General features: G+C 36.8%; 1 protein-coding gene across 1 annotated transcript; it reads left to right on the forward strand.

Moving 5' to 3' along the window:
- The first annotated feature begins 1,194 nt into the window (after window positions 1-1,194).
- LOC107660793 (syntaxin-5-like) lies at window positions 1,195-10,048 on the forward strand. Its single transcript, XM_016450210.1, has 11 exons — window positions 1,195-1,360; window positions 2,136-2,399; window positions 4,756-4,823; window positions 4,961-5,016; window positions 5,258-5,328; window positions 5,552-5,668; window positions 5,882-5,938; window positions 6,575-6,656; window positions 7,299-7,405; window positions 7,536-7,657; window positions 9,360-10,048. The coding sequence occupies exons 2-11, from the start codon at window positions 2,331-2,333 to the stop codon at window positions 9,517-9,519; spliced, it is 909 nt and encodes a 302-aa protein (XP_016305696.1). The 5' UTR covers window positions 1,195-1,360; window positions 2,136-2,330; the 3' UTR covers window positions 9,520-10,048.
- The last annotated feature ends 1,709 nt before the right edge of the window (window positions 10,049-11,757 follow it).

The raw sequence follows: 11,757 nt of genomic DNA on the forward strand, positions 1-11,757 counted from the left end.
TTACATTCAAAATAGCATCAAAGGAAACAACAGAAAGAGAAAAAAAAGAGAGAGAAAAAGAAAAAAAAAATATTCAGGGGAAAAAACTTACAAAAAGTTCCAAAAAGAAAAGGATTAAAAAATTCTATACATCTGTTTCGCTTTTTTATTTCTTGCATCTTTTAGGGCCTCAATATAATGCTTAAGTTCAATTTTAAATAATATAATGTTAGGTTTATTATTATTCCATTTCTGTTTGTGTATATGGTATTTTCCATATATAATTATTAAGTAAATCACCAAATGTTGCTCCAAAATCTTATTTTTATATAACAAAAATATATCTTTACCAGATAGTCGAATCTTTAATTTTGTGAATTTGAATATTAGATATTCAATGTCAATCCAAAACGACTGAGTAAATACACATTCAAAAAATAAATGTTTTATGGATTCTTCTTCTGAATTACAAAAGACGCATGTAGTCTCCATGTCTCTAAAGAATCTTGAGACTACTTGTCTCACTGGATAAATCAAATGAATAACATTATATGTAATTTCTTTAACTTTATTGGTGAGGCAGTATTTACTGGGTAAACTCCAGACCTCTTTCCATTCAATCTGATTATATATCGAGTTCCAAAAAGGTCTGCATTTAGGCAATACTGTAGTTCTACATAATTTTTTTATATAAAAGTTATTACATTTTTTATCTATAATTTTCACACCATTAATACTTAACTGATCAATATATAAGGGAATAGGCTCAGAAGATATATTGCCTGATAAAAGTTGAATAAGGCCACTAGGAATGGCATCAAATACTACTGCAAACTCCTTAGCAGTTACAGGGATCTTATAATGATTCAAGAATTCACAGTAATTCAAGAGCTGTCCATTATTCTTAAATAACTGCCTCACCAAAATTATACCATTGTTGTACCAATTTCTGTAAAATAAAGATTTATTTTTAAACAATATATTTGTTGTTCCAAATCACAGAGTTGTGTGGAGAAAAGTTATGCTTAAAAATGAGCATCCATAATAAAAAAAACCTGTTTATGAAAAGAAGAACGCTTTATCGGAACCTTGTTTACATCAAAATTACACCTCAAAAAAAATCTAACCTCCCCCCCCCCCAATTTATCAAAGATTAATTCAGGGATGATATTACATTTACACTAACATGCACATCGCACGAAACTGATCATCTGCGTCACAAGTCACGCTTTCGGCGAGTGGTAGTGAGCGTGCGCAATAGTGGACGTGGCAGTGACGTTACGCACACCGGAAGCGGTAAGGACTGGAAGTGAAACCCCGACCTCCGTATCAACGACAAGCCGGGAATACTGGGGAAAAACGACGAAATGATACAGTGCCCGTGAGTAAACGATGTCAATAATGTGTTAGCTAGTGGTTTAGGCTCAACTGGAGTGATTGTGGTTTAAATTAAGACGGAAGTTGTCGAGTTTTGGGCCAATTATCACTCAGAGAAATGCGTAACGTTACTGCTGGACTGAAGACGGTGTTAGGCGCTGTACTGACATAAACAAACATGTAAGCACCTTGAAAGATAGGATTAGTCTTTAAAACATGTAAGTAAAAGCTTGTAATATATTTTCGCGAAGAATGAGTTTCCTTCATTGATTTGTGTTATTACACGTCAATCTGTGGAGCCAGAATATTCTAGGTGGCCTATAATCCGATAACATCCGAGATCATTTTAACGTTACCTCCCTGCTCAGCTGTCTGATGATTTGTAGACATTGTCTAGAGTGTTTCTTTATTAATTTTATAAAGAAGGTTGAGCTGAGGTGTTGGGATCAGTATATTTGTCAATTATTACTGGATGTGGGAGTGACATCCAGACCGGAGTGTTTACCTACTTATTTTACCTGGATGCACAGCAACCATGTACCTAGAGAATTGTATTTGACACCAAGTGGTTGAAAATCATTGTTAAAAAAAAAGTGAAATTAGTCTAAGAAAATCTTGTGCATTATTTGTAGTCATTAGGTTTGTTGTTTTGTTATCAAGTGCAGTAGTATTTATAGTATTCTCAAGTGTGTAAGTACTTCCTAGAACATTGTTTAGTCTCTTCTCAGCAATGACAATCAAAGTTCAGGTGATTGATTGATTCATTCTGTGATCCTCAGATGATGTGCAGAGTCGCTGGAGAACAGTCAGCTCTTCCAAGCGTTTAGGAACAACTGAATTCTGAAGTGTTTGCTTTGGCCTCATAAAGGCACCAACAGAGTTTCACAGCAGCTGGATCGCTTCAGATTCACTGTCACATATACACATCCTGATACCGTTGAGGCAAAGAGGTTCTGCAGCTGTGCAGCATTATCATGACGTGTCGGGACCGCACACTTGAGTTCCAGTCGGCTTGTAAGTCACTGCAGGGGAGACAGTTACAGGTATGACAATATTAAATACATTTGCAACTATGGTGTCATACAAAGGATATTGAATCCACAATGCAGTGTGGTTTCCACAGATGCTTAAACTATGTGTTGCTTATTACATATTATTTTAGAGCAGGGGTGCCCAAACTCGGTCCTGGAGGGCCGGTGTCCTGCAGAGTTTAGCTCCAACTTGCCTCAACACACCTGCTGGTAAGTTTCTAGTATGCCTGTAAGAGCTTGATTAGCTGGTTCATATGTGTTTAATTGGGGTTGGAGCTAAACTCTGCAGGACACCGGCCCTCCAGGACCGAGTTTGGGCACCCCTGTTTTAGAGGATAGAATATCAGCACACTTTACATTTAAGTTTTTAAAGTTCACCCAACAAATGAATATTCTCTCATGATTTGCTGACCCTTTTCTTTCGGTCATGAAACATCATTTATACTAGGCAGAAAGTGAGCTGCTCTTTTCATGCATCAAAAGTAAATGGTGATTTATGCTACAAAGCTCCAAAAAGGCACTATGCAAGCTATATAAAAGCAGTATAAATCCCCATACACTTTCCTTGAATTGAAAAAAAAAAAAAGATGCCCAAGACCTCCTTTTCTTTTTTATGCAAGTAAATTTGTCATTATGTTTGTAGCTTTTCATGTTACACTATCTGTTATTGGCTCAATTTACTCACCTAAGGCCATACAAGATGTTTTCCTTTTTTTTTTCTTTTTTTTTTTTGGAAAGTCTTTGGAAAATCTTTAGAAAAATGTAGCAATACAGTGGGGAAAATATTTATTTGATCCCCTGCTGATTTTGTAAGTTTGCCCACTTACAAAGAAATGAAGGGTGGTGTATAAGACACCTGTCCACACAATCTGTATCTTCCATTCCAACCTCTCCCACCACCATCTGCAAGACCCCTAGTCAGTGGGGTCTTGCAGATGTGCAATCTGTCAAGTGTAGTCAGCCCCTAACTACACGGGAGGAGCTTGTTAATGATCTTAAGGCAGTTGGGACCACAGTCACCAAGAAAAACATTGGTAACAAACTACGCCGCAATGGACTGAAAATGACAGAAAAATCCTGCAGCGCCCGCAAGGTCCCCCTGCTCAAGAAGGCACATGTACAGGCCCGTTTAAAGTTTGCCAAAGAACATCTAAATGATTCAGAGAAGGCTTGGGAGAAAGTGCTGTAATGATCTTAAGGCAGTTGGGACCACAGTCACCAAGAAAAACATTGGTAACACACTACGCCGCAATGGACTGAAATCCTGCAGCGCCCGCAAGGTCCCCCTGCTCAAGAAGGCACATGTACAGGCCCGTTTAAAATTTGCCAAAGAACATCTAAATGATTCAGAGAAGGCTTGGAAGAAAGGGCTGTGGTCAGATGAGACCAAAATTGAGCTGTTTGGAATTAACTCGACTCGCCGTGTTTGGAGGGAGAGAAATGCTGACTATGACCCAAGAACACCATCTCTACAGTCAAGCACGGAGCTGGAAACATTATGCTTTGAGGCTGTTTTTCTGCCAAGGGTACAGGCCGACTTCACCGCTTTGAGGGGCAAATGGATGGGGCCATGTACTGTAAAATCTTGGATGAGAACCTCCTTCCCTTTAACCCAGTTTGGGTTGAAAATTGGTCTTGATCTATAACCCAGCGGTGCTGGGTTGGGAACACGGACGTGAATGAGAGCAACAAAGGAGTGGCTCAAGAAGAAGCACATTAAGGTCATGGAGTGGCCTAGCCAGTCTCCAGACCTCAATCCTATAGAAAATCTGTGGAGGGAGCTGAAACTTTACAAACTGAATCTGTAAAGAGGAGTGGACCAAAATCCCTCCTGAGATGTGTGCAAACCTGGTGACCAACTACAAAAAAACATCCAACCTCTGTGCTTGCCAACAAGGGTTTCTGCACCAACTAAGTCATGTTTTGCTTGAGGATCAAATACTTAATTCACTCACTGAAATGCAAATCAATTTCTAACCTTTATATAATGTGTTTTTTTCTGGATTTTTTACTTGCTCACCAATGGATCCTCTGCAGTGAATGGCTACTGTCTGAATGACAGTCAAAAAGCGGATAAAGCTGATTATGAGCTGTTTGAACTTTCATTCTGACTCCACCCATTTTATATATATATATATTTCAATTTCAATTCACTGCAGATGGTCCATTGGTGAGCAAGTGATGTAATGCTAAATTTCTCCAAATTTGTTCTGATAAAGAAACAAACTCATTTACATTTTGAATGGTCTGAGCGTGAGTAAATTTTCAGCAAAATTTCATTTTTGGCTGAATTATTCTTTTAATTTCCGCTATGAGAGGAAATTAAATTTGGTACATGTAAAAAATATTGCTGCTTCTGTCTTTTCAGAATGGGACTCACAATAAACCTGCCATTAATGCCCTCAAACAGCGCAGTGACTTCACTCTTATGGCCAAGTAAGAATTCAGATCCATCCTATTTGGTCTTTGCCCAGTTTTTTTTTTTTTTTTTCCACGCTTCAGTGAAACTGAACCTTGTCCTGCTTCCTCGAAACTTTGCCCCCCTGAAATCTTGTTTTGTTTCTCTGTAACAGGAGAATTGGGAAAGACTTGAGCAACACATTTGCCAAGCTTGAAAAGCTTACAATTTGTAAGTAACACGTCAGTAATACTAAATAGATTTAAGGATGCTCTTATTTCTTGTCTTATTAGACTCTTGTGATGGTGGAAAAATTTGTATTTTAACCGTTCTGATGCTCGTCTTGTCCATTATTTGGTGGTTCCCTAGTTTACTTTGAGGTCTAATATGTTTGACTTGGAGTTATCGATTTCTAAAGTACACTGTATGCTCTGGTGTCATTATGAATTTTTATTCTCCCCTTCACTCCTAGTGGCCAAAAGGAAATCTTTGTTCGATGATAAAGCAGTGGAGATTGAGGAGCTAACATACATTATTAAACAGGTTAGTAATGTCTGTGTTGTCATTCTCCATATCAGTCATATGAAATCATATTTATATGAATTTCAGTACTTGCTTATTTCACTTTACATTGATGTTGAAGTTGCCTGTAGTAGTCTTGGTATCTGTTTACCAGAATCCTTCAGCTAACTACCATACTGTGTAAGAGCAACTTCTTGCACTGATCTGATATATACCGTCTCTCTCTGTCTGTGTCTCTCATCAGGACATCAACAGTCTGAATAAGCAGATAGCGCAGCTGCAAGACCTCGTACGATCCCGTAGTGGGCAAAATGGCCGTCACATCCAGACACATTCCAACACAATTGTTGTATCCCTGCAGGTACAATCTTATATCTGATGTTCCTTTAGTGCACAGATATTCCACACTCTCCAGGAATCGTTATCTCAAATATCCCTTGCTTTAGACAGTAGGGGTGGTTGATCTCATTTTGATTGACATGAGATGACTTGACTAGCCACCACACCTTTCATTTTCCTGCTGCGATGTAGTACATGCTGTAAACAGTCTTATCTGTAAATGTTTGTGTTGCAGTCCAAGCTGGCATCAATGTCAAATGATTTCAAGTCAGTCCTTGAAGTGAGAACAGAGGTGAGTTTTTTTTGTTTTTGTTATTTTTTGTTTTATGATCAGTGCCACACTTTTATAACATCATCAGTTCTGTGTTAAATATTTAATCGGAGCCTTAGCAAAGCAAAAACACACAAAGTGTGCTTACTGTGCATTAGGGTTGGGCGATGTCTACCAAATTGGCATCGGACGATGTCTACAGTGAAACATCGTGATGGACGATGACATCGGGGGGCGGGGTTAGGGGTGTGCCCGAAACGTGACACAAATAACGCGCTATAAGAAGCCACTAAAAGGTTAGCCGCTTGCTAGCGGTAGCCTATTGCATTACAGTACATGAAAGTTCACTTTCCACATACACAGAGTAAGGAGAAATGTCTGATAGGACGATGGCGAATGATTTGCAGATCCACGATGTGGATCACGATGTCAACTTAACATCGTGATGTCTGTCAGCCATCGGCGATGGACAATTGCATCGTCTATCTGCCCAATCCTACTGTGCATCATAGTCCTATGGAACCACCTGCTCTTTCTTTTGATTTTCAAACTAGTGCCTTGTCTTTTGTTTAAATAACATTTAGTTCAGTTGTAATGAGCAAACATTACTTTATTGTTTTAAATAAAGGAGGCATATCTGTCCTGTTGTGTGTTTAGAATCTGAAGCAGCAGCGCAGCAGAAGAGAGCATTTCTCCCAGGCCCCTGTCACGGCCTCTCCTCTGCTCGCCAGTAACTTCAGTATGTCACCTCTTTTGTACTGTTATTTTCATTTTATTTTCATTTAGTGGTTGACACATTTGAAAGATTACCCCTTTAGGTTCCAGCTTTTTCATTTCAGTTAGTTCATTTTACTGAGTCAAGCTACTATGCTTTATGGCTAGTTAATATATAGTATAAATAGTGTTGGGCTGTGCAAATACAATCATTCACTACCAGTGCCATCAGCAGAAACCTTTTGGACACATTTATTCATTCTCATAAATATTTTCTACGTAGTAAATTTATCAAAACTATGAAATAATGGTAGTATGATAGTTATGTAGCAACTAAACATTGTAAACAAATTAAAACCTTATATTTGAGATTTTCTCTTGCCGAATTTTTGTAATAACAATCTGCACCTTTATTGAACTTATTTGTTAAATTTATTATAATTATTATACTATTATTCATGTTATTATTATTTTTGTAATTCTATGTATATTATTATTATAAACTATATATTTTTATAGTTTAGTTTTTTTGTTTTTTTCTTTCATTTGTTATTTGAAAATCAGAATTATTCACCTTGTCACATTCCACAAATTATTTATGGTTTTGTATGCACACTTTGTGTCTTTATTTTGAATTTAATAGTTTTTAATTTCTTGGCTCTCGCAGACAGCTCAGTTCTGATGCAGGATGAGTCCAGGAGTCTTGGAGGAGAGGTGGCCATCGACATGGACTCTAGAGCAAACCCTCTGCAGCTGCAGCTCATCGATGAACAGGTATCAGTCCCTCAGGAAATTTGGAATGGTTTGTAGTCTAGACTGCTGCTTGTAGCTGAAGGTTTGCATGTATGATAAATGTTGAATGTCTGCTTTCATCATGAAATGTCCTTTTGTTATGTTTATGTAGGACTCGTATATACAGAGCCGATCGGATACCATGCAGAACATCGAGAGCACCATTGTGGAGTTGGGCTCCATCTTTCAGCAGTTGGCGCACATGGTCAAAGAGCAGGAAGAGACGATTCAGAGGTCAGACAACCACACAAATGCATACACACCACATGAATCAACATACTGCAAAACCACAGACTCAACAGTACATGCTGTACAAACCACACACAAATGCTTACAGTCAGTAGTATTTTTTTCAAGTCAGCATAGATGTCAGTGCGAGTTTCACTTGCATTTGTGACTAAAAGTTGATGTGTGCTAATTGTCAAAAATCTATTTAGGAGTGTTTATGCTAATAAAAAGTCATTCATTGTTTCCCCCCAATTTAAGATCATAAAAATATCTTAAATAGTGCAGTGTTAATTTCACTGACGAATAACTTTCGTCAAAATTTTCGTCAACGTCATTTTTTTTCACTGATAAAAACGAGACGATAACGAAAGAAAATCTAGTTTTGAATTACAAAAACTATGATGAAAATCTATTGACATTTTCGTTAACTAATAAAAACGAGACAAATGTTAGGGAGGGACGATTTGGGAAGAGATCCAGTCAGAACGAATCTCCTGCGTGGTTGGGAGGTTAGATGCGAACATTTGAACTGTAACAACAGCCTACTGATCTATCTGGCGGGACATAAGCTAGCATACACTTGCTCCACGTCCCATAAAAAGTAAAAAAATGTCAACATCTGGGAGTAAGAGAAGAGCAGAGATGTGGATAAATTTGAAAAGCATGACGATGCAAAAGAGAACTCAATTCAGTCCGTTTTTCTGAGCGCACACACCCGAATCACGCACACAGAAGAACTCTTTGCAAACAGCGCATGACTGAATTCAGTTCTCTTTCACGTCGCATGAACCGAGAAATACACACAAAATGATGTCGAATCGTCCGTTTTAACGAGTATTCACGTACTCTGTTATGTGAATACACACTTGGTTACGTCTTAAGTGAACGTAAACAGTTGGGAGAATATTGGATGTGTATCAGTATAATGCACCTGTGCATTCGGTTTTAAAGGGAAAGCAGCCTAATTAGTTGCTGTTGTATGTGTCATTAATGTTAATCAAGCAAGAAGAGAGAGAGAAAATCACTCACTACTCTTGACTGAATGACTTTAGTAACCCTAATAAGGATTAATCTAAGTTTATTTATATAAATATATATGTCTGCTTGAAAGAATGAAGAATGTGTTAAGTTGTTATAAAGAATGAATATTATATAACCATTGGTATTTAATTGAAAGGAGGACCATGTTCTTGTTTCTTTGAGAAGTGGTTGTATTTCATTTTTATATTTTTTTAAATACATTTTAATATAAAGGCATGTTGTGTGTCACAGCAGTTAAATCTGTGTCTATATTGTATGATAAAACCTTAATATCAAACTTATGAGTTTGGAAATTTTTGAGAAATTCTTAATAAATGCATTACACTAACTAAACCCATTATTTTAGTCAAAAGACTATGACTAAGACTAAATCAAAATTTGCTCTCAAAAGCAACACTGAAATAGTATAACAGAAGTCTTAATAATCATTTTAAGAGATCTTATATTTGGGCTAGACAAAAGCAGTAGGCGCGATATAGCTTAATGTGATTGTGACACTTCAAAAGGTGATGATTTAATGAAATAAAAGTAAAAATGCATGCTCTTTGTGTGCATTTGTGAAAAAGGTAAAAACATTTATTAAGATTGATTTAATCATGATGTAGTTGTGTAATTGTTGTCGAAGACTGTAAAATCATATTCATTGTCTGATTCTGTTGACCACCAGGATCGATGCCAATGTGGAGGACACCCAGCTGAATGTGGAAATGGCCCACACCGAGATACTGAAGTACTTCCAGTCCGTCTCCTCCAATCGCTGGCTCATGATCAAGATATTCCTCGTTCTCATCATCTTCTTCATCATCTTTGTGGTCTTCCTCGCCTGAGAAGGAATGACCCTGAGCATAAGGAGGGATGAAAACGGAGCCAAAGGGTTTGAAGGATGGAGGATGGACTTATGGGCGAATGTGCAAAATCACAAGTGGACTTGTGACTCTTTGGGGGGGAGGGGGGGGGGATCTTGAGTCAGATGTTAATTCTGTCACTGTCCGACTTTGACTCTCTTACTCTGGAGGGAGATGGATGATGCTGATAAAGGTGGAGCTGAGGTTTACTGTGTATTTAAACAGAGAGAAGGGTGTTCTGATTCACTCTGTTCTCTTTAAGCTTCATCTGCATTAATATTTGAGCCTTCATTTCTTATTAATAATCGCATATTAAAAGAGAAGGCTTTTTCCCAAGTGGTTTGATTCTCCAAACTGGTTTAGTTTGTTTTTCTCAGACTGTGTTGTCCGTAATCAGAGATAACATTTTTACAGTAAATTAAATGTGACCTAATTCTCCTCATAAAATAAGCCTGATAATAATAATTCCCCCGTTAATCTTTATTAATGTGTTTTTATATCAAAGACAGGCAATTTTTTGCCATTTATGGGTGAATCTCACAAAGAAATATCAGTCATATTTTACCCAAAAAATTGAAAGGGAAAAATTATTTATAATTAATAATATAATCAATTATATTTTTAATACAAACAGTGATGTCTATTTTAGGACCATTATGGCATCTTTTTCATGAAGACTAAGTTCTTATATGTAATGTGAAAAAATTGCTGTATGATAATGATAATTATTATATCTAGCGTGGATTTTTTAAATGATTAATTACAGTATAAATTAAAATTCAGTACAACAAATGCTACCATGTTATATACTCACCAATGTTCTTATAAATGTGAAAATAATTTTATAATTTAATTTATAAATTTATCAACATTCATGGGAATTTGGGTGGAAATGTGCTTAGTTGTCATTAAAATAATGCCACAATGGAAAAAAATAAATAATAATCTCTCTCTCTCTCTCTTTCTCTTTCTTTCTTTCTCTCTCTTTCTTAATGGTCCTAAAAAAATATAGACTACATTTTCTTTTTTGAGTGGTGAAATATAAGTCTGACCATTTTCATGAGATTCTGCCTTCTGGTGTTAAGGCCTTCTGATTGCAGGCCCTGTAAATATGGGGTCTGTAATAATATATACTGTTTAGAAACTTTCAGTTTCTTTTTCTTTTTTTGAGTTTGATTCTGCCAAATGCACAAGGAGGAGTTAGAGGAAGTAGCCTGGTCTTAGGATTTTGCTTTGTGCAGGAATAAACAAGGTGCAAATGAAGACCAGTGTTTTATACAGTACTATAGAACTGAATAGATCACAAAGAGACTCCAGATGGGTCTAAAGTTATAAACCGCTCATTCATTACATCAGGACGTGTTTTGTTCCAGGTCAGTGCAGAGGAAGTTGCATGTGTTGGTTGTTTTAGAGCTGAACGTCTGGTAATGAAATCGATCGGTACTCGGAGAAATGAGTGCTGGATGCGTTTCCTTCATTTGTGAGGAGCAACTTTGGCCTGATGAACTATTGGCCACCTGCACAAAGAACTGAAGATCAGCTCCTTCATGCTGTGATGCTGTGAATAATGAAACAGGAGAGGGAGCTGGCGAGATGATGTTTTCTTCATTTAGAAGCAGCGCTTTCAAGGTCAAACTCTCTCATTTGGTAAATCACAGACTTTCTCTCCCACACGCGCCACAAAAATCTCAAACTCATGAACAATGTACAGTGTATTATTTAATGAGCACTTTTTATGAAGACTTGTTTCCAGGCTTTTTTTAGCTGAATGGTCTGCATCTCTTGTATAAACAGCACTGTTGTAATGTAAGGACAAACAGTACATATTAAAACACATCTGAGAAACTGATTATGGCTAATGTTGCTTTTTTTTTTCTCGCTGTGGCTGTAGAGATTTTGTGGAGCGAATCACAAAACATGGTGAGAATATGTTTCCCCAAAACGAAAAGAAAACATAATGCATAATAGAAATTAAGCTGACAATGTTTAAAAAATTCAGCAATTTTCATCTTTTGAGGGTTTTATTATTTTGTTAATTTTTTGTTGAAATAGTAAAAAAAAAGGAGTATTATTATTTAAAAATGGTGTACAATTAACCGATTGTGTATTTGCACTAAACTATAAATATGATTTTATCTACATTTTTCCACCACTTTTTGTAAGCAAAGTATAATTAAAAATGTTTTTCTTATTTTATTCCCTTATTTTATAAAATCCCCC

The sequence above is a fragment of the Sinocyclocheilus anshuiensis genome, unplaced genomic scaffold (assembly GCF_001515605.1).
Source record: "Sinocyclocheilus anshuiensis isolate Anshui unplaced genomic scaffold, SAMN03320099.WGS_v1.1 scaffold1289, whole genome shotgun sequence".
Taxonomy (NCBI): domain Eukaryota; kingdom Metazoa; phylum Chordata; class Actinopteri; order Cypriniformes; family Cyprinidae; genus Sinocyclocheilus; species Sinocyclocheilus anshuiensis.